The sequence below is a fragment of the Rhipicephalus sanguineus genome, chromosome 6 (genome assembly GCF_013339695.2).
Source record: "Rhipicephalus sanguineus isolate Rsan-2018 chromosome 6, BIME_Rsan_1.4, whole genome shotgun sequence".
In the NCBI taxonomy this organism is placed as follows: domain Eukaryota; kingdom Metazoa; phylum Arthropoda; class Arachnida; order Ixodida; family Ixodidae; genus Rhipicephalus; species Rhipicephalus sanguineus.
Genome location: NC_051181.1, coordinates 130,400,679 through 130,423,258, shown reverse-complemented (window position 1 = coordinate 130,423,258; position 22,580 = coordinate 130,400,679). Strand labels below are relative to the sequence as shown.

Genomic DNA, 22,580 nt, shown 5'->3' with positions numbered 1-22,580 from the left:
AAAAAACCGTACCGGTCTGATAAGTTTGCATGGCGAATGTCAGCTTGTTTATTGTTATAATCCTTTAGTAAACGCGGAAGTTTCTTACAAACTACTTGCCGACCATAACCAATGAAGTTTGTCGATGAAGCTAGAGTTTGCGGATTGCCGGTTTATGGGAAAAGTTTATGGCGGGATAACGCTGGTAGCGACGTCTGGTGATGCAACGAGGCACGCAAAGCCAACCTGCAGTGTCTTAAAACCTCTCCAACTTAATGGCGGGTGTCAAGTGTCGGTAGTGAGATAATATTTATTTTCAATGCGTTTATGATTTTCTTTCGACGAGCTGCTGGTACGAGCTGCGAAGCAGATTTTTCGAGCACATTGTGAATGGAAAAAAGAAAAGTCGGAAGATGTCGATAACTGCCGTTTCCGGATCCGTAAACCGGTAATCCGAAAGCGATTGAACGTTTAGATAAACTAAAACTCTCTACTGTGTATGTTCATCTATAGGTATACAAATTCCAGGGAGTCGTGAGCCGTACTCGGATCCGCATGTCATTTCTGTTTGTTCATACCTCGTGTGAACATGTACTGGTGGCCGCAACTCAGTTTTCTTATACTAGGCAGATTTAGAATAGGGTAAGCAAAGCTTTGCTTTAGCGTTCGTCGCCACTACGCGTGCGTCGTGTACGCTATCCTCTTGCGTATCCACGTTAAGTGACGGAAATAGCCTACGTACCAAAGGAACGCTGTCTTTGCGTACCCTATTCTAAAACTGCCTACTGACTTTACAGCGCCTCCTTCTGAATGTACACCTCTCGCAATTTTTCACCGTTTTGTTGACGCAGATAAACTTATTCCTTTCATTTATTCGTGTTGAGCCCTATGAGAACCTAGCCCAATATTAACGGATCCTGAAAGTCCGTAGTTTAGCCACCCGTGGTGTATTTACTGGGACAGAGGAACTGCCACTCCATGGGGTTGTTGTTATAACCTCCCACGGGTCCTAAGCTCCGCGGCGTTTATCCGGCCTCCACTCCGAGGAGGAGCAGCGTCCATCTCGCCGACGCAGCACGGCAGCCGTGGTGGTGGTGGCCACCGCCACTAATGATGTGCACCGCGCATATTCATGGCGGACCGAGCCTCCGCGTCGGCGCGGTTCCGCTCCGCTGACCTTCGCCATTTAATTTGCCTGGGCGGGGAAAAGAAGCGGCGCGGCGGTGACCGCGCCGAGATGTCTCTGACGAGGAAGCGAGCGGCCGGAATTGGAACGAGGTCGCGATGTCGACCGCCGCGAGCACGACACAGACGCGCTCTGCTCCGAGATGCCTTCTCCCTCCACTGCCCCCAAGGGCGTTCGAGAACGCCAGTGGGGACAGTTATGAGCGAGAATAAAAGGGGGGGGGGGTCTGCCAGGTGTACCCGCCGCTCCGACTGTATAACAACACACTCTCTCTGTGAACGAGTTGAGAAGCTTGTGTCTATGCAGGCGAGATATATATTCGCCGCGCAAAGCGAGGATGGCAGATATTTTCACGCGATGTTTACGCATGCAGATTGCGGCTATTACTTTTGTCATATGCAAGAGGGCGGAAAGATATAAGCAAAGCGCTCCGAGAAACGGACCATCGTTAGGGAATGCATCCAGCACTCGTCTAGAAGAAAGGGGCGAGTGCGTGAATGTACATATTGCGAAAAGAAAAATCTACAAACAGGAAGGGATGCCACAGAGAGAGAAGAGCATTCAGGCGAGAGTCCGCTGTACAGCTGCTGGGAATGACACGAATGGTTGCGCGAACTTTGCATGCCTACACGCGTAGGTGTGTGTGCGTTTGCGTCCGCGTTGTGAAGGGAGGGGGCACGTTAATGGCGCATACATACATACTGCTATTTGTTAAGAAATTTAAAATTGACAAACAACCTTTTGTAGCACGAAGCCACAAGGAAATCCGTACGGATTTCTCAGAAAAGAAAGCTTCTTAGTTGCCGAAAAATTTGTCCCGTTTCTAGACCGGGGGGGGGGGGGGGTTATTTCCGGCCACTTAGAAGCTTTCCTTCTAAGAAATCCGTATGGGTTTCCATGTGGTTTCGTGCTAAAAACTGGTAGTTGTCAATGTCCCTTTCTTAAGTCTTCCGCCACTTTGCGGGATACCGTAGAACCGATTCACAATAATGTTATTTCTGTTTGCTTTATGTGTGTTATTTGTGCTTGTGTTGTGTTTGCAACATTTGATGTCACCCTGGTCTGTATCATTTGATCGACTCAGAAACCACGCACTTTCGGTAGGCAAGTAGTATGCTCTCTAGTCTTGAGAATTTGAGTATGTGACATTTCTTTTAAGGCTAAAGCCTTAGATGCCTCATCAAACGTGAAAATTAACCGTCAGCGTCCCGCGTCGGCGGCGTCGGGGACAACACAAGTGATGCAAGAAATCATAATCACGTGATGACGTCACCATATGACGTTATCATGGCGTCACAGATAACAAGAAATTGTGATGTCATATGACGTCACGTGACGTAACATCACGTGGTGACGTCATCACATAACATCGTAGCTTGGTCAAAGGAGGGCCGATCACGGAGGCTTTGCACAACCAAGTGAGGTGCCTCCGATCATGGAGGTGGTTCAAGACCACTTTAAGTGCACAAAGCTTTCAGGGGGGGGGGTGGAGGCAGGGTAGGATCAATACATTGAAAGGGTATGGCCACAGCATCATCATCATCGACTTAAAAAAAAAGAAGTAAGCTTTCGCCTTCAAGTCGTCTTAGGTGAGGGCATAAGAAACCTCGTGAGTTGTTTTTTTTTTGTATATTATACATTCGTTCGTGCGTACTTGCGTGATGCAAGACGTTTCTGTAACGGGAAGACTGTGCTCCTTTTGTGCGACCGTTCTCATATCGGCGCACAAAGCATAGCTTTCAGCAGTGTGCTCAACGAGCTTGATCAACAATTCTCCCCTTACGGAAATCGATATTCTACAGAGTTGCCAGGTTTGGCTACTTTGTGACTACTTGGCTACTGTTTCTGGCCGGTAGCGGCAAAAAACACGTCTTGGCTACTTGGATATATTTTTGGCTACTTTCTTGTTCCCTCGATTTGAACCAAATTATCAATATCTGGTGAGGTCGCAGCCGCGCTGGTGTGTGTGTGTGTTTGTGTGTGTGTGTGTGTGTGTGTGTGCTGTGTGTGTGTGTGCTTGTGTGTGTGTGTGTGTGCGCTTGTGTGTGTGTGTGTGCTTGTGTGTGTGTGTGTGTGTGTGTGTGTGTGTGTGCTTGTGTGTGTGTGTGTGTGTGTGCGCGCTTGTGTGTGTGTGTGTGTGTGTGTGTGTGTGTGTGTGTGTGTGTGTGTGTGTGTGTGTGTGTGTGTGTGTGTGTGTGTGTGTGTGTGTGTGTGTGTGTGTGTGTGTGTGTGTGTGGGCGCGCGCGCGCGCGCGCGCACGTGCGATATTGGTATTTTATTCAGCGGAGCGCCGGAATGACCCCTTAGCTGTTTACGCGCGGGAAAAAAAAAGGAGCACGAGACGACATGCAGACAGCCTAGACATCGACAACCGCGTCGTGAACGATTTTGATGCTTCTCATCGACATCAACATCGAAAAGTTGGCTACAAAGGCGTCCATCCGGCCTTCGCCATGAGCTTCCGGTGACACCTGTCCGTTGGGCACAATTTCAACCTTGCAGTACAGGAAGCGTTGGTTGAGAGGCATGTGTCTCCAGATTGCGTCAAGCGCTGAAGGGCCGCCCCCCCAAGCAGCCTTGCACTGAGACATTCAGGCTTCACCCTGTGTCGTCTATGCTACGCCCTTGTCACTGCCCTCGTGCGTCACGGCACGTTAGCTCGTGTCTTCTCGGTAGTTGCGTATCATAAGCGTTAGCTATTAATCGATCATGAGCACGCACGACCGCGAGCTGACCGGCGATTGTGGTGCCAGGAAAATGGGCTGCTGACTGTGGGGCGGATAACGGGCACTAACTATGATAACTAATTAATAAACGCGAAGAAGGAGAACTGGGAGGGCTTGTTTTCTCTTGATCACCATCATAACGAAGCAGTGGCGTAGCCAGAAAGTTCTTTCGGTGTGGGCACGTCCTTGATCTGGAATGGGGGCATGGCAGGCAAGTGTGGTAGTCATTTTGTGATCTGTATCCAATGGCAGAAAGAAATTTCGGGGGGTGCATGTGCCCGGTGCGCCACCCACTGGCTACGCCACTGCAACGAAGTTAACAGACATTGAGAACAAAAAAAAACATATGGGAAATTACTTAGCAGTTATTTAATTGCCATTAAGAAATGAAATGGAAGTAGGTGGGCGAGCTGAATTTTCGCCCACTTCCTTTTCAGTTTATTGTCATTCATTCATATGGAATGAGTGCATATTAAATACTTCTGGTTAGGCTTTCCCTACTACTCATTCTCTGTTGATGTAATTAATCTCTTTTTCTCTCTCTCTCTCTAACCGTCTATTGGCTTCATTATGAGGGTGACCACTTATGGAATCCGTGTCTCCAATTAGGTGAGCCGCCCAAATGAGAAATTGAGACAGTACAACTGTCCTTGTTTTTCCCTAAGTGGAAAATCTTTGTATTGAACTGATGGGCTGTTTAGGGTGTTAAGAGAGCCATATCTGTGCGGGAATAGCTTGCAATCCACAGCATTTCTTACGTAATATTATATGTGGCCATTGCGATGGCTCATTGCTTCTGAATGCGAGAAGGAACATAACGGTGATGATTACGACGATTATGATGACATCACACCTGCTCAGGAAAGGATACAGCTACGACACGACCAAAAGTTCCTCGCCTAACATGAATGATTATGCTAATGAATGACTGAATGCTAATGAATGAATGAACATGAATGACTCATTGCTAATGGAGGGTAGACGTAAAACGGGCTGAAGGCAACGCACAGTAAAACACTCTTCGTTTCCGCCAATGCAAGGTCTCGTCCACTCAGCCTTACCGCCACCGTATACAGAGCAGGCGGGCCGTGCACTACCGGGCGTGCACAGCTAACTCGCGTCATCCGAATGCCTTGTAGCTCTTATCAAGGGTGACACTGTTAGGGCAGTGGTCGCTATAACACAAACGTGGGAGGTGTCGAGGCGGAGAGAAGGTTCCCATCTTCACACCACGGGTGCTTTCGACACCGACCATGGTGTAGAAGTTGGGAGGATAGGACTCCGCGCTTTCTTGTGGAACTGCGAGGCGCGGAAAGGTCACGCCGAAACGAACCGTGCGGGCTTCGGTGGGGTGACGACCGGCAGCACGCCGCGACGGCGTCTCGACTGACCTTCCCTTTTGTGACGCGCCGACGATCTCGTTAGGTGCCTGCTCCCCGGAGAAGAACACTGTTGCAGGGACGACTCGAGCGCGGCGGTGCTCCTTCTGACGCAACGGGGCCACCTTTAACGGACTCATTAGACCCTGCCTGTGGTCGCCCCCGTATTGCGACGCCCGATGCCATTGCACGGCGCTGACCCCCCACCGGCCCGTTGTTGGCTCACTCCACCCCCCCCCCCCAACCCTGGGGTCCGGCCACCACCTGAATGAACCCCCCTCGCCCTAGCACCCTCATCTTCGAGGTACCACCTCTATCGCTGGTATAGGTATGTCGTATGGGTGGTGGTGAAAAGGAAGGGGCTTCGCCCCCGTCATATATAAGGGTGGCCCCGACATATTTGGCGGGACTCTGTCATCTGTGGTTGCGTCGCCGAGACTTGTCTTAACCGTGTGCATCCGAACGTCGTGTACGCCAGCAAGGATTCGTGATCGACCAATTGTACGCCTCGGCATCGGCAAGACGGCGCGAAGAGATTCGACATGAAGGTTGGTAGCGTTTCTGATTGTATCAGAACCGAGGGCAGTCCAAGTAGCCTCGACAGAGAGGGATAGATCGATGGGTGACCGGTAGCGCTGTATACACGCGCCATCTTGGACAGACTATGCCAACCCACACTGTGAAAAACTGCGGTGCGTCAGAAATCCTGGAAGCACAGAGCTCAACACGCTCGTCTAAAACGCTAGAGGGGCGCCTTTCGGACTGCATAAACGGCGTCTACCGAGAACGCGTGGTTTTAGGTAGCCCAAGTTTACGCATGTGCTGCCACCATTGATGCATTATTAGATGTGGGCTATCTCAAACCAGGCGTAGTTGATAGACATCACCAATACAGTCCGGACCGCGACGCTCCAGTGTTCAAGGCAAGCGCGTTGAGTAAGCTCTGTATACAACTTGCTGGACTTGCCAGTTTAGAGGTGCGAAAGTACGTGTCACTTTAGTAGACCGGAATTTGCTTCAGTTGGGAAGAAAACTGTGTCCGATGACTTCTCTTTGGAAGCAACGTCAAGCTTTAACTCTTTCTTCTTTCGTTACTTCGAGGTCTATACAAAACTCGTTATACGTTGATCATGGTGTGGATAGATAACGGCCCTCCCGACTTTGAACACGCAATGTTTTAGCGAATGGGTTTCGCCCTTCCTCAACGCTTCGATGTGGTAAGGGATTACGTAAGTCTGAAAGTGATGCGAAGCTCGGAAACATTGCAAGGCACTATCGAACCGCCAACACTCAAAATCATTATCGCTATAGATTATAGCGAGAGTTTAGTAAGTCTCCCAAAGGTCGCCAGACAAATCCCTCCTTCACAGCCTTTCTTATACCTTTGTTGTTCTGTCTTCGATAGCTTTTGTTGTTAGCACAGTCGCGCTCAATATGAGTTGTAACACGCTGACCATGGTTGAAGGGGCTCCAAGCCTGAACAGTTATACTGGCAAACGTTAAATTGGTTTAGAGAATACCAGTACCTGAAACAGTGTTTACTTCAGTAATTTTTGCTATGTCGGTGCCGCTTTGCAGTGTTGGCGCCACTTTGAGCACGGATCCCATGTTGCAATTCATATTGGGCGCGACTGTACGTTGTGTAGGCAGAATACACTATGAAACATCTCCCATTTACAGTACATCATATGACACCTGTGGATTTGTACATGCATCCACACAATCATTTGGCAGGACGCTAGTAGCGCTGTTCGAGTCGCTTCCTATGCCACTGCCTTTTTCGGGTAAAAAAAAGTATATGTGCGCTGAGGCTCCGTACTTCTTAAAGTGTAGTTGAATACACCCCCATAGAGAGAAAGCTACGGAAAAGAAAACTATATAGGAGGTGAGGCACGCTGATTGGTGCTCACTAACGTATCGAGATCTTGACGCAGCTCTTGAATGTTGCTTATTGCCTCGATGAACTACTGACTGTGGGTACTTATCGTAATACAGTACTTCGCATACCTGTCGTCAAGAGTAGGAAGGGTGTCACTGCAACGAAAGCCAAAGTGCTGTCGAAGAAAACGGTGCGTGCTGAAAGTGGCAAGTGCACCGTAACCTTCTCACAGACACGCTGGGGTTGCGGCTGTCAATTTTAGACTCCATGTCAAAACGACACGACAAATAGATCTTTTCAAGCTGGCTGCAGATCACAGAGCGTCCTGACACATGCGCGGAGTGTGGTGTCTTGGGGAAGGGTTTATTAGGGTATACGCAACACGATAGATAGATAGATAGATAGATAGATAGATAGATAGATAGATAGATAGATAGATAGATAGATAGATAGATAGATAGATAGATAGATAGATAGAGATAGATAGATAGATAGATAGATAGATAGATATATAGATAGATAGATAGATAGATAGATAGATAGTAGATGATAGATAGATAGATAGATGAAGATAGATAGTAGATAGATAGATAGATAGATAGATAGATAGATAGATAGATAGATAGCTAGATAGATAGATAGATAGATAGATAGATAGATAGATAGATAGATAGATAGATAGATAGATAGATAGATAGATAGATAGATAGATAGATAGATAGATAGATAGATAGATAGATAGATAGATAGATAGATAGCAAAAGGAAGGAAAAAGCTTAATGCAGACATTGTTGGCCAATCAGTAACAATGCGCCAGTGGTACCGCGTTAGGGATGTCCGTGTCACTGTCTCCCTCTCTCCCCCCCCCCCCCCCCCTTCCCGGAAACCTTGGTCGTCGTCCGCCTTGCTCGCGTCAGTATTCGCCTCCTATCGTGCTAGGAAAAGCGCTGATGGTCACTGCGAAACAAAACTTGACGTTCCCGGACCACATGCGTGCTTGGCAACCGCCTCCTCGGCTGTATCCGGCCCGACGCACTCGTTATTCGCCACTCATCATCCCAGCACCCAGGCAAGACCTGGCGCGAGAGATGCCTTTCAAAAAGAGAGCGTAGAAGGGATTATTCTAATCCCTTCACAATGTGTGGTTGAGCTGACAGGGCGCCGCATACAGAATCGGTGCGCGTAGGCGCGCGCGAACGCCGGGCTATCTAGACGGACTTCACGGGCAGTGGCGTGGCGTGACCGGCGCGCGATGACGCTCGTAAACAGCGCTGCGCCCTGCGCGCGCCATGTACTCCCTGCTTCGATCGTCGGAATAAGCGCCTCACCAACAGAGACCCCGAAGGTCTCCCTCTTGCATATGTCATCCTCTATACAACGAACTGCATGGTGCATAAAGCGAAGACTAAGGTGTACAAAACGAAATACTAGTAGATGTAGGGGTATAGACTCCACCACCCGGCAACTTTTACAGAATACCGCATTAGCATAGGGCGGACGACGGCTGCGCAAGCTTCGGGTAACGGAGAGCGGTTTAAGAGGAATACCAACAACGTCACGACAAAAAGAAAACAGACAAAACAAAACAAAGTGGCGCGCCGTCGCTGCCGTTGTCTCGACGGTCGGTACACATAGTGGGAGCAGCACGTTGCCTGTAAATTTTTCTGTTTTATTTCTTGCTGTGCATCTTGGCGGGCAGTGGGTGACTGGCGCGCTCGTTGTCGCTAGCGGTCTGGTTCAGTGAGAGCAGACGCTGAACTTGCCTGAGTCACCGTCGGAGCACGAAGACGCGGCCATCTGCATTTCGCGGCGTGTGCATGGATGTGCACAGTGTGCTTATGCCGCCGTAATACGTGGGACATGCGCCTCCCGGCCTTCTCCTCGCATTCATCAGAATGCGCGGCCTCCCCCAACGCGCAAGGCACGCTTGCTCCTCGCTTGTCTGTGTGTAGAGTTAGCTTTTTGTGTGTGTGTGAGGAAAGCCGTAGAGCGCGAGCCAGCGTGCCACCGTCGTGCGTTGCATATGGCCGCGAAGATGCGGTGTGAAAAAAAAAAAAAGAACAACAGGAAAAAAAACACTGAATTTCCGTACTTAGGAAGACAAGAAACGACGGAGCTCTGAAAAAAGTTCTTCCGGTTCGCCGCGAAGTTCTGGCGCGAGAACTATACGCCACATTTACCAATATTCGGCCGTAACTAACCATATTCTAGCAACGATAGCCGACGTACGCAAAACAGTGAAAGCCGATATCGTAAATTATTTTTTAACCCGAGCCCAAGGGCTCGCGGCCGATGCCTAGGCCGGGGTTGAGGCCTACCCCAAGTCAAGTTCGCTGGACTTTATAAATAAAGTTATTTTTCTCTCTCTCTCTCTCAACGGAGGACAGCAGCTGTCACTGAACCAACACCAGCTGGGGATAACTGACCGGTGCTGGCAGTACACAAGTTAGTACGGTAGCTGAATTCAATCAGAGAAGTTCATCATGGCCCGTTTACAAAATTTCCGTAGAAGAGGTTAAGTAAAGCTTTGTCTTCCATAGCAGAATCATGTTTATTGTTATTCTTTTTGTCGCGCGAACACCGCAATGATGAAGTGACATCACAGCTCAATGTCAGATGATTTCATCAATGACGTAATTACCCGGTGCTTAGGTTTATGTGTACATTAAAAAAATCCCAGGCGGTCGAAATTTCCGGAGCACTCCACTACGGCGTCTCTCATAATCGTATGGTGGGTTTGGGACGTAAAAACCCAGCAATTATTTTTAAGTATTGCCCGATGTTAAGTCTTGACTACGCCGCCGACAGCACTATAACTCTGTACAATCAGTTATCGCTAGAAGAACTTGAGAGCTGGTAGGACAGCGGCGACAGGAGTGTTAAAGAAAAGAAAAAAAAAAGGTAGAAGGAGAAGAAGAAAAGAGAAAGAGATAACGCTGCTCCTCGGCCCGAGAAAGACACTTATACGATAGCTGCTGAAGCACTCGCGTCCCCTTCGAGTCCTTATCAGTGGCAGTGCTTTCCACGATATTTCCGAACTCCGTATCGCGTTTCACGCAAGACCAGAAGCGTTGATTGAGTGCGACGAAGCATCTCCGGCATGGTCTAGTGGTTAGGATACCTGGCTCTCACCCAGGAGGCCCGGGTTCGATTCCCGGTGTCGGAACATTTTTTTTTTCGCACGTGGCTGCATGTTTTTTTTTGCTTTCTTTTTTTTTAGCAGCCACGGCTTGCATGCATATTCCCAAATCTATTTCATCGTTAACATGACCACTTCAATATTGTAGGGAGGATGGAGGTCAGTAAACTGACGCTCGGGCAGGAGAAATAGCATTTCGCTTTTGCACGCTTATAAATGTGCCTGTATCTGTAGCAACGTCTGTACTTGTGGTAGGCACCATGCTAGCAACTTCGTGAGTGCCTGTTTTTACTTCATTTTGTACAATAGTAGCGGGTAGCATTAGTATATAGTGTATTAGCAGTAGCAGTATTAGTAGTATTCGAAGGTTGTGGGTCCGGATCCCACCGACTAAAGGGTGATTTTTCGTCCACTATAATTCATTTCAATTTACGTCATAATTACCACACTACAGTTGAAAGAGAACAACGAATGTACCCTGTGCTTTTCTTGGCCTCATTATCTGTTGGATTCGTTTAGTAGCAGTAGTAGTAGTAGTAGTAGTAGTAGTAGAAGTAGTAGTAGTAGTAGTAGCAGTAGTAATAGTAGTAGTAATAGTAGTAGTAGTAGTAGTAGTAGTAGTAGTAGTAGTAGTAGTAGTAGTAGTAGTAATAGTAGTAGTAGTAGTAGTAGTAGTAGTAGTAGTAGTAATAGTGAGTAGTAGCAGCGCTAGTAGTAGCGTCAGCAACAATCGTAGCAGTAGTAGCAATAGTAGTAGTAGTAAGTAGTAGCAGCGCTAGTAGTAGTAGCAGTAGTAGTAGCGTCAGCAGCAACAGTAGCAGTAGTAGCAATAGTAGTAGTAGTCAGTAGTAGCAGCGCTAGTAGCAGTAGTAGTAGCGTCAGCAGCAGCAGCAGTAGTAGTAGTAGAAGTAGTAATAGTAGTTGTAGGCTGTTGTTGTCTTATTCAAATTTACGCGAGCACTTACAGTGTGTTCCTCTCATGCGAGCACGATTAGCTCTGTTGAGGCTTTGTGCATTTTTTACTTCGGAAGAGACTGGTCCCTCTTGAACTGAAAAAGAAGAAAAAAATATACTGTTAGCCTGGAGCTGTGACGTCATGCGCTGTGGTTGAGATCGTACTGAAAACCATCCAAAATAATCATTGCTTCAAGTGTCGGTCGCGTCACTCAGAGGAACTGCTCGCCATCCTCACCAAGCGAGGTGCTACGAAAAGTTTGATAAGGGATAAGGTATGGAAAGGAAATCGAAAGGTCGTGTACATCGCGTCTCGCTTTATTATTGGCACCTACCAAAACTGTATGCGGCTGACGATACCTGTAAAGCAGGAACGCGCAGGACGTCAAATAAATAATTCGAAAAGTGGGAGTGATCGATTACGTAAAGTGGGGTAAAAATTAAAATATCAATATTCAAATGTAAAAAAATTAAATTAAAATGATTCCAACAGAGATTTAAAAAACGGAGAAAGAAAGCTCGAGCGATAGTTAGGGGTGTATAAATAGGACGAATCGCTTGTAAAGTTATTGTATGGGCTCTATTGTCTACGGTGTCGCGACTCGCCACCGACCCTCTACCACATCTCGTGGGGTTGCCGTAAAGAACCAGATGACCTGAATTCCTTACATGATAAGTATGTAACGTAAAACTATTTGGATCAATGGGAGGCACTGCTCGCTATAGCTCGGACCCGGAGGTGCAACTAGCGATTCTGGGCCACGTCCAGCTGGCGGCACAAGCCAGTGGAGCCTTGGACATGGGGTCTCACCCATATAGCTCTTAAACACCTTCCCTTCCCTCAATAAAAATTATTCTTCTTGAGGGGCTATTACATAGCTATAGAATTAATGGCGCCAATTAGAACACACCCAGACGTCCTCTTCGTCTCTGTTAGTCCTAGCTCGGAGCCCTCACTATACAGCCGTGAAGACTTGGGATCAATGTATCTTGGGACTTGGGATCGTCGTCTTCATCGACTCGATGGAGCATTCCTGCTTGTTTGTCACGGCTTGTAACAGTATTTTTGGACGCGCTGCATGAAGACAAGGACACAATAATGAACACAGAAAACCACGAACAGAAGAGCTCTGCTAGCTGAAGTTTATTGAAGCATCCTGCATGCATTTATACATGCCAACTCGCACCACATGACCTATGGTATACCGCACCATCGATTTAAGAAACAATTCCTTTTGCGACATAGCAACCGACAGTGAGCTGACACAAGTGGTCCCTTCTTCGATTATATCTCGTGCCTCTATAGTCTCTAGCGTGTTTCTATCTTTATGGTGGCTGATTGGACGCCAACTTGGAAAGAAGGGTGAGCAACCACGATCATTGCAGTGAATCGATGTGCCTCACTGAGTCCTTGTCTTCATCAAACGCGTCCAGTAATACAGTACGCTATTCCAACTAGCCCAATAAACAGCACTTGTGATCGGGTTCTTTTTTTTTGTAGTTGTTGTCATCTTGCTGGAATCATCGTACCCTTAATATGCACCAACGTACCCCGCAAACAACCTTAGCCATGTGAAAATAATAATAATTGTCGGAGTTTTACGTCCCAAAACAGCGATACGATTGTGAGGGACGCCGTAGTGGAGGGCTCCGGAAATTTTGACCATGTGGTGTTCTTTAACGTGCACCTAAATCTATGTGCACGGGCCTCTAGCATTCTGCCTCCATCGAAATGCGGCCGCCGCGGCCGGATTTCGATACCGCGACCTTCGGGTCAGCAGTCGAGCACCATAACCACTAGACCACCGTGGCGGGTAGTAATGTGAAAAGGCTCGCAGCTTCGCTCCATATGTCATAACGAGCCACTCTCCACGTCGGCGCTTTCGCGGCCAGCGAGCTGACACTTGGCAGTGTTGGCGCGCTCTTTCCATCTTTGGAGCGACCGCGTTTAGCATTTGGTTCTTTTTTGCTTCGCCCTTCGGAAGCAGTGGGAGCGAGTCTCGTCGGGTGACGGGTAACGTGGGGAGTATAAGAAAAAAAGAAGAGGGGGGAAGGTGTGGTTGAAGCGGAAGGCTTGAGGCCCTTGCGAGAACCACGAGCAGTGCACTGCAGTGAAGCCGGAAGTTCCCGAAGGCGTTGATGAGCGTTGGAGTGGCCATATTTTACGGACCCTTCTTTGTCTCGCCAAGTAAATGCCTCCTTGTTTTTTGTTTGCTCTCTTTATCTGGCATGAAGGTCACGTGGGCAACAGACCGTCATTTCCCAGCTCGTCTCACGGCTTAAGAATGCTCGCTTAGCTCTTGCTGTGCGCGCGAGAATGCTAAAAGCAATTTGAATGGCAAGTCGACTCGCCAGCTTTTTCTCCACGCTGTCAAAGGCACTGCAGAAAAAGCAAGAATAGAAGGCTGTCGCCGAACTAAGAGCGAGCCTCCGCTGGTGAGCGGACCAAGGTCTCGTAACTCACTGAGTCATCGCACGTCAGTTAATAGGGTTTGTTGGGTGAGTGATATTTCATGCAAGTAAAAGAAAAAAAAACGAGATGGTTTACGACTCTTCACAGCATGAGCGACGATTCTGCCGGCGGCGTGTTCAACAGAATAAAGCTAAAGCTTTAACAAAGCTCGCGCTTAATAACCTTCAGTACCGGGTATTAGGAATCGGTAACACTGTAGTTTACGCCTAATAACTTCACGAATGTTATCTTATATTAGTGCTGTCCGTGATCGGCTGTTTTCATTATCACACATAATAGCTCTCAGGAGTGGTGAGTGCCCGAGTGCCAGCCGTAATAGTAATGTCTGGGGTTTTACGCGCCATAACTACGATACTATTATGAGGCACGCCGTAGATGAAGGCTCCGGAAATTTCGACCACCTGGGGTTCTTTAACTGAACTGAAATCTCGCAGTACACCGGCCTCTAGCATGTCGCCTCCATCAAAATGCGACTGCCGTGGCCTGGATCGAACTCTCTACTTTCGGGTCTGCAGCCCAGCAGCATAACCACAGTACCACTGCGGCGGCCTATACCAATCAGGAAACGCTCTTATCTGAGAGAAGTTTTCCGAATACCAGTCCAATTGTGTTTAGGAATTGCAACAGCAGCAGTCCAGTCGTTGTGTGTGCCACTTCTCTCCTTTGTCTGTCGTCTTCTTGACTGTGGTTTATTCCTTCAGCGATATCTACCAATTGACCCAGGCTGCGACTTGACAGAAGCAGGAATTTCGCACATTGACGATGATCTTAGCAAGCGCACCCTAATTATTTCTATTTCGTCATCAAATGCGTTTTAGGAACCTGTTGCTTCGTGAGAAATCGGTCGCCCCGAGGTAATGAAAATATTGCCGCGCTATGAAAGTCTATTTCGAAGCCTGCGAATGCTTTCAGATGTATGTAACGTCTGAGATTGCTCCCGAAGAGCCGGACCCGTCATTTGTATGGCCAAGATCCGATGTTGTCCATCCATGTCCCCCACTTGAAACCCTAAACGCGCGTGCCGGCGCAGGCTATTGCGGCCCGTCACCGCACTACACCGCAGTGACACCACAATACACCGCCGCGTAACCACAATACACCGCCGACGCCACGTGCACCACCGGTGTCGCGAGGAAGGCTATAACTATAGCAGACAAGAGACGATGTAGAAGACGTGTGGATGCTTGCTAGTGCCTCCGTCACCATGTTCAGAGTTGTCAGCTTGTTCCTTCTGCATTCATCTTTGCATAAACCACATTTGTGCCTGATTCCGCCTCGCAACAATATTTTGTCAAACTGGCTAGCATCCGTCCTATTTCCGTTTTTGTATCCTCTTCCTTGTCATCAAAAACGACGAAATGGCGAAGAATTGGTTTGCGCAGTTTCGTGAAAACACGAGAGCGATGGACGGCACAGTCAGCCGTGTCGATAAGGGATCAGTAATATTTAAGTGAAGGCAACGCCCATGCGCCACGAGCGAGACAGTGAAACGGTATCGCGGCACACGTGACCGAGAGCTACTGGAGCACTGAAGAGAAAAACGCGGGTGATCGAATGCGACCGAATGCTCGTGAAGTTAAGATTGTGGGGGTTTTATGTCCCAAAACCGCGCTATAATTATGAGAGACGCTGTAGGGGAGGGCTCCGGAAATTTCGATCATCTGGTGTTCTTTAACGTGCAGTGACATCGCACAGTACACAGGCCTCTAGCATTTCGCCTCCATCGAAACGCGGCCGCCGCGGTCGGCATTCGATCCTGCGACCATCGGTTGAGCAGTCGAGGTGCTTGTGAAATTCGTTGTGAAGTTGGGAAGGAGGTAACCGAGTCAGTTTTTTTTTTTCACGACGGAATGATCCTTCACTCGCCATTGGACGAGCCGAGCGCCATTTTTTAATCAACGTCGCTGTTTGAGGCGACGCCGCGGAAAGGCCATGGCCGCCACCGCGGCGCGCCATCCTTCTCGGGACATGGTGCTAATGCGTTATTGTTGCTAATGCGTAATCGGGTTGTGTCGTGAACCTTCGAAATACGCCGTCATGAAGCTGCTCGACACATGCCATATATGACTCCTTTGTTTCTGCGGTTAAAAGATTACCGAATACGGTTTCTTTCTTATTCTGCAGGCTGAGAAGGCTGCGACCATGACAGTGCTGCTGGGCCTAATATCTGGGAACCTCGCTTTTCCTGGCGCGGCGGAGCTGGCAGCCCACATGGACGAGATACTGCCACCGGAGCAAATACAAGACGCCCAGGTAAATCGACTGGATCAATGGCTTCTTAATTAGCCAATGTTTTTTTTTTTTTTTCACAATGCGCTGTATAGTAGGTCTTCAAAAAGGAATTGTAACGCACAGTGTCGCGCATATATAGCGTAAATATGGTTCTTGCTGTTTTTTGGAGGGTTGGCGGAAGAGAGAATTGTTTATGCGGACATCCTCACTGGGTCCCCGCATGGTCATCACGTGTTCGCAAGAGGCTTCACCGATGACTTCATACTCTCTCATATCATGTTTTACATCGTTTTAGTAGCTTGACCTGAGAAAGGTGCCTATGTGGTCAACTTACGCAATTGTTTTCCTGCCAACATTTAACCGCTATTTCTTTCTCAGAAAGCAGCTAGCTGCTCGAGTAGTGTGTCCGTGTGCAACATGTTTGTGGGACCGCGTTTTGTTGCGGACCCAAAAATGTAGTGACAAAAGATACAGTGGTTTTGTGAGCCTTTTATGAACTGCGCCACTTAAACACAATCCCGCCATCAAACCTTGTGCGCATAACGTGCATAAGATGCACTACACTTAGGCGATCTGCACGGCTATATCATCACTTCTAATATTACTCCGCATTATTCTGCCATCCTTTTACCCACCTCACCGTGACCGACTAGAGATATGGTGTACCAGCCTTTGCCATTCTTCTCAGATTATTCAGGCACCCTTCTCCCGAAACGCGATCGCACATTCGTGCGTGTGCAATTAAGAAGGCCTGAAATTTGTTAATGATTAATTTGCAGGAACTAATGTTATACGTTATGCTTATCGGAGGTTTCAACGGATCGGAAGTGGCTGGTAGTGCTCTGCAGGCACTAAAAATCAAGGGCTAGTTGGCATTACTGACTGACATACGATTCGATTGGCAGTGAGGTTAGACATTCAAATGGAGGCTTTGACAAACTGCCCACTAGCAACATAAAGCTGTCCGTAATTCTTACGTTATGCCTTTCAGCGAACAATGCTCGACCAGCTGATTAGTTGACGTCGCATTGAGCTGAAGTCGGCTGTTCCTAGCCACCCTATAAGTTAGTGAGTTTTCCTCTCTTCTTGAATGCAGTGAGTTGGTTGCAGAAAACGTCGCAACGCAGATTAGGTCATATCCGGCAGTGCAAGGGACGTCTGGCAAACTCGTAACCCTGAACGTCCAGTGAAATGCAACAGCGATGCAGTGCGTGTACGCTTACCAAAGATTCAACGGTGTATCATTAGTTCCTGCCTCCGTGTAACTGCGCCTCTGGATAGAATTTGTGTCCCGCGCTAAGACTACGTTGAAGGCCGACCGATGTCGCTGTTTCGACCAAAGAGTGCAGTCCACCACCCTGAAAGGTGTGACGATGAGTCCGAGGGCCGAGATTCTCAGGGCACCGGTGCCACGACCAAAGAAATCAGTCGTCAGGAATTCGCCGAGCCTTACTTGCCGTACATCTACAACAGCTACGATCAAGTCCACCGACAAAGTTTCGTGGCTAAACGCAGCAGCAGCGGAGAAGCTTCACTATTCAGAGACGCTACGGGCCGGCACAAGGGTCAATTGACAAATGATACTTCATCTTCGACACCACCAGCATCGTTAGACGGTCCTCCCTTAACCAGTCAGGATAGCCGCCCGCTGAGAGGACTTCTGATGCTCGTGCAGCCAAAGTCTGGTCAGAGCATCGAGTCCTTCACGGTGGACGGTTTCCACAAGGCCACGTGCGACGTCGTGGGCCCCGGGATGATCAGCTCTCGGCTAACGGCGCGCGGCGGTCTCCTCGTCGAAGTCAACTCGGCAAGCGCCGCCAGGAGACTGCTGAAGGCCCAGACTCTCTGCGGTCTCGCTGTCGACGTCCAGGTGCCCAGGAGCGACCAGCAGAACGTGGGTATCATTCGTGACGTCACCAAATGGTACACGGACGAAGAGGTCGCCGATCAGCTCAGTTCGCAGGGCGTCGTCCAGGCTCGACGCGTCAAGGCGCGCGTGCGGGACGGCGCCTCGTCGTCTCAGGACAACACGCAGCCGACGGACAAGGTCGTGCTCGTGTTCATGCCCCACGAGGAGCGACCGCGGTACGTCACGCTGGACGCGGTCGACCGCGAAGTGGAGGAGTACAGGCCCGAAGTGCCGCAATGCTTCGAGTGCCACAGGGTGGGCCACGTCGCCAGGCACTGCCCGTTCAACCTGCGCTGCGCGCGATGCGGCGGACCTCACCCCGCCGTTCACTGCGACCGGCAACGGATCCGCTGCGCCAACTGTGGCCAGGGACACCGAGCGACCTACAGATTCTGTCCTGCCCGTCAGAGATGGTGTGACCTGCGGTCCGCCTCCCTCACCACTGCCGCCGTCGCAGCCGCCGGCAACACCCGTCGTGCGGTCCCGAACCTCCCAAGTGTAGTCCAACTGCCCGATAAGAAAAGCGAAGCGCTTACTCCCACCGAATGAAACACAACCTAGAACGATTCGTCGAATACGTTTGTCGTCTTTCGAAATGATGTGCAATCTAAGATACGTACACGCGGAATGTTGAAGGGAGTAGGTGATGACGTCATGGTGACGCATGAAAAAGCCTTAAGTGAAAGCCGTAGGCCGGATCTAAAGTGTATTCGTTCAGATTGAACACAGAGCTCCCTATATGCCCTGTCCTAAGTCTCGTTTCATCATGCATTCGCTCTTCGTCCGTGCAATAGCGAACCGCATTCTGTGTTCTGCTGTGCTACGCAATGCCCTGTTACTCCTCATCCAGCCGCAAAATTTCAAGATAAACCAACTCGCCCAGCTTCACTCTTGTTCTCGTTGTAGCTATAGGGGGGTTGTTCCCTATACATAGCTGATCCCGTAAGGACCTTCCGATTCTTCAACGATTCTCCTCCATTCTACTACTTGACCAATTCGATTGAATAAAGCTTTATGGCCAATCATAGCCCACTTGTGGTCAGAGTGCAGCTGCAGTGCTTCTTTACTCTACCCTGAGATGTTGTCATAGCACTCTGAAAGCATATACGAAGACGTCGCCCCTCTAGCGACGTTCAAAAATATACTTGGATAATTGTCGGTTGCTGCATCCTCCCAAATGCGCCTGTGCACTTGGTAATATAAGGCGTCGCTATGCTCAAATAGTCGCTTTTTGTTCCTATGTCAGTATCCTTTTCTTTTCAAGCCCATTTGCACTGTGTAAATGTAATCACGTGTCTACTGTAACCACGACACACTTGGAAGGGTGTGCGTTGCGCATTATCACAAACACTACAGACATACAACGTTTTTTTAGCCCAAGTTATGGGTATATCAGTCCTACATTGAAGATGGAGAGAGAGAGAGAGACGAAATAAACGAAAAATGGGGAGGTTAACCAGAACAAATATCAGGTTGTCTGCCCTACACAGGATAGTGAAGGATGGGACTAGAAAGATCGCAACGAAAGGAAAATAGAAACAGACCACATGCAAACTCGGTCACCGCTTAGCACAGCACAAGGCGACACTGGTCAGTGCTAAAGTCGTTCGTGTAGGTTTGTTGTTCGTAAGGACTGCAATAACGCATTCGTAGCAATGTAGTACAGCTCTCTAAAATATACCCTGATTTTAGCGCAAGTTACACGGCCACTCTTTCAAGAGAGTGGCTTCTTTCTCACCTTCACTACCCTTCCTACAGGCTCTAGCTCCTCCTCGCCACTTAATTTTTCATAAAACACGTGGAAAACGTCGGCACTAAGCGTTGACACTATCGGGATTTCGCGCTTTTCGGCTGTACGCAGTTACCTCCACTTGCGCATTCGAAAACGCACAAAACAAAGTGAAATCAGTTGATCGCGCACGATAGTCATGCAAGACAAGGCAGAGCGAGCGTGCGACCGCATGGCAAAGCAGGGTAGGAGACAATTCACAACAGATATCCTTCATATAAGGACCGATCGAGAGCTTATTTCCTCACGACGTCAAGTGAACAGACTGCCGGCGTCACGAAATGTGCCGAAATAACGAGATACGCCAGGAAAGAATAACACGCTCGTTCTTTGTATTTTCAGAGGTAGTTGGGGCTCTTTAGCGGTGTTTAACCTTTTTCTTTTTCAATTACCCGCGAAGGTGGTCTAGTGGTTATGGTGCTCGACTGCTGACCCGAAGGTCGCGGGATCGAATCCCTGCCGTGGCGGCCGCACTTCGATGGAGACGAATCGCTATAGGCCCGTGTGCTTAGATTTAGGTGCACCTTAAAGAACCCCAGGTGGTTCAAATTTCCGGAGCCCTCAACTACGGCGTCCCTCATGATCATATCGCGGTTTTGGGATGTAAAACCCTAACAATTATTCTATTAAGATGTTTTTTTCTTTCAATGGCGACTGCTGTGATCTTTCATTGAAACGCGTGCACTGTGTGCCCGCGCACTTTGTCCTTGCCCCCTTCGAAAACAGGAGGAAGCGCCCGTGGCCGTCGCTGCTCCTCGGCGTCCCTACTCGTTCAGCTACACGGCGACCGATCCGCGGGACGGCTCCTCGCACGGCCGCTCCGAGACGGCGGACGTGACGGGCCGCGTGACGGGCTTCTACACCCTGCGGACGGCCGACGGCCGCAGCCGACGGGTCAACTACGTGGCCGACGAACGGGGATTCCGCGCCGAGGTGCTCACCAACGAGCCCGGCACGGCCAGCCTCAATCCCGCCAACGTCGTCTTCAGGTGAGAGATGCGTACAACCAAAGGCAGCCTGTCTCCTTCTTTCCTTAAACGTGTCCTGTGTGGAGGTCCTCACGGTAATCTACAGAGGCGATCGCTCGCGATTGTATTATAGCTCGCTCTATAGCCAAAGACCAATATCGGAGGAAAGACTTTGACCAATAGCCTCAGAGAGGGTTTGGCCAATATCAGAGGAAACTATTTCAGAATGTCTACGAATGAGGGCGAAGAAACCCACTGTTTCTGGTTTCATAATCACCTCCGACTTGCTGAAGCGGCCGTAGCCTGCATTGGTGTTTGGTCCGCCGCGGTGGTATAGCGGTTACGGTGCTCGGCTGCTGACCCGAAGGTCGCGGGTTCGGTCCTGGCCGCGGCGGTCACATTTCGATGGAGGCGAAATGGTAGAGGCCCGTGTACTTAGATTTAGGTGCCCGTTAAAGTACACCAGATGGTCAAAATTTCCGGAGCCCTCCACTACGGCGTCTGTCATAATCACATCGTGGTTTTGGGACGTAAAACGCCAGATATTATTATTATGCATTGGTGTTTGTTGTGATACAGATGTGCACGATACTACTCATTGACACTTGGTGACCACGGTGGCCCACCATAATTGTGTGTCTGTACTCTGTGCCTTTGTTTCTTTCTCTCTCTCCGAACCTCCCTCTACCCCTCTCTCCTAATGTAGGGTAGAACACAGAATTTTTCGTTTTAAATAGCCCCCTTGCCTTTCCCGTTTTCTCGGTTTCTCCTCTTCTTCCTCCAGAACCTTGCTGTACGCCATAGCCACGCAGGCAAACACGGCTTTCTAAAAACTAAAATAGGACACTCCTTCCACAATCATCGCCGCTATCCCTCCGCATTTCCTCACGGTCATTATCAATATCTCATCACCATCACTGCTAACACAACCGTTACTGCTACTAGCACGAACACCGAAGGCCTGTCAAATGACAAAGGTCTATCATTAGGAGCAAGATTTTGGTAGTGTACGTCATCATACATCGTATAGCTATAGAAATCTGCAAGTGCGTTGTTGGGGTGCTTGAAGCCAACCAGTCCTTAGTGACTGTTTGTGATCAGCAATGAACATTCCGCGTCTGCAGCATATGCAACTGAAGCTATGACATATTTGTGAACCGTTACTCGTGTTATTGTTTGTTATGTTCGAATTAGCTTGTCTTTCTTTCTACTTTTCTCAATTTCATGTTTTTATTTATATTCTATTATTCTCTTTCCCTTTCGGGTTGTGAATCGGACACAACCACTGTTAACCTCTCCTCCTACGTTTCTATCTCCTGGGCTATCTCCTCCCAGCGCCAGATCAAGAAAAGATATCAAAAGTTCACTTCCACGACCGCTTATCGGGCACCACGATTACACACGCAACTGTATATCATAGTGGTCATGCTATTCATCTGTTTACAACAAATTCTGGTTATGCAATCCTAGTTAGGACAAGCAGAGGAAATGGCAAATTACGCCGCCTGTTGTGAGCTTGGTGGCCTAACCCCACTAACACACCGTGGCAGGGAAAATTAGCGGCCGTTAATTGCGCGCCCATCCATCCACGACCATTGTGGGAACGAGCCCACACATTGTGTAGCCAGACTTAAACCTTGGAGTCTTCGCGAAGCGTGTAGAGTTTGTCGAGTCGGAGGTGTCGATTCTCGTGTTTCGTTTCACCTGTTTGTTTTATATCGTATTTCAATAGGTTTCCGGACACAACAGGTGTTGTTGCCTGTGCAGTTGATGTTGCCTGTGGAGTTGATGAAAGTGCTTCCAGGCCTAGGAGAAAATTGATTGCGCAATTATCCGTGCGTATACCGATGGTGATGGCACCTTCACTCGTTCTACATATAATAAACCAACTGTCGGCTTCGTGCTCGCGGAGTTGTTGCACCTGAGAAGAAAGAAAAGCACGGACGGAAGTGATCCATCTCGGGGGC

General features: G+C 48.9%; 1 protein-coding gene and 1 non-coding gene across 7 annotated transcripts in view; both read left to right on the top strand.

Annotated features, from left to right (window-relative positions):
• The window catches only part of LOC119396408 (adult-specific rigid cuticular protein 15.5), a 180,302-nt gene that overhangs the window by 108,658 nt on the left and 49,064 nt on the right, over nucleotides 1-22,580 (top strand). For 5 of the 6 annotated variants that reach the window (XM_037663617.2, XM_037663616.2, XM_049417081.1 and 2 more), the window contains exons 2-3: nucleotides 15,840-15,968; nucleotides 20,372-20,634. In XM_037663617.2, the coding sequence (XP_037519545.1) occupies nucleotides 15,840-15,968; nucleotides 20,372-20,634 (392 nt within the window). Of the gene's footprint in view, nucleotides 1-5,740; nucleotides 5,819-15,839; nucleotides 15,969-20,371; nucleotides 20,635-22,580 lie in introns of those variants that run through there. The other variant, XM_049417079.1, reaches the window with a different exon arrangement.
• Trnae-cuc (transfer RNA glutamic acid (anticodon CUC)) lies at nucleotides 10,244-10,315 on the top strand. The gene has a single exon. It is a non-coding gene; the product is annotated as a tRNA-Glu (tRNA).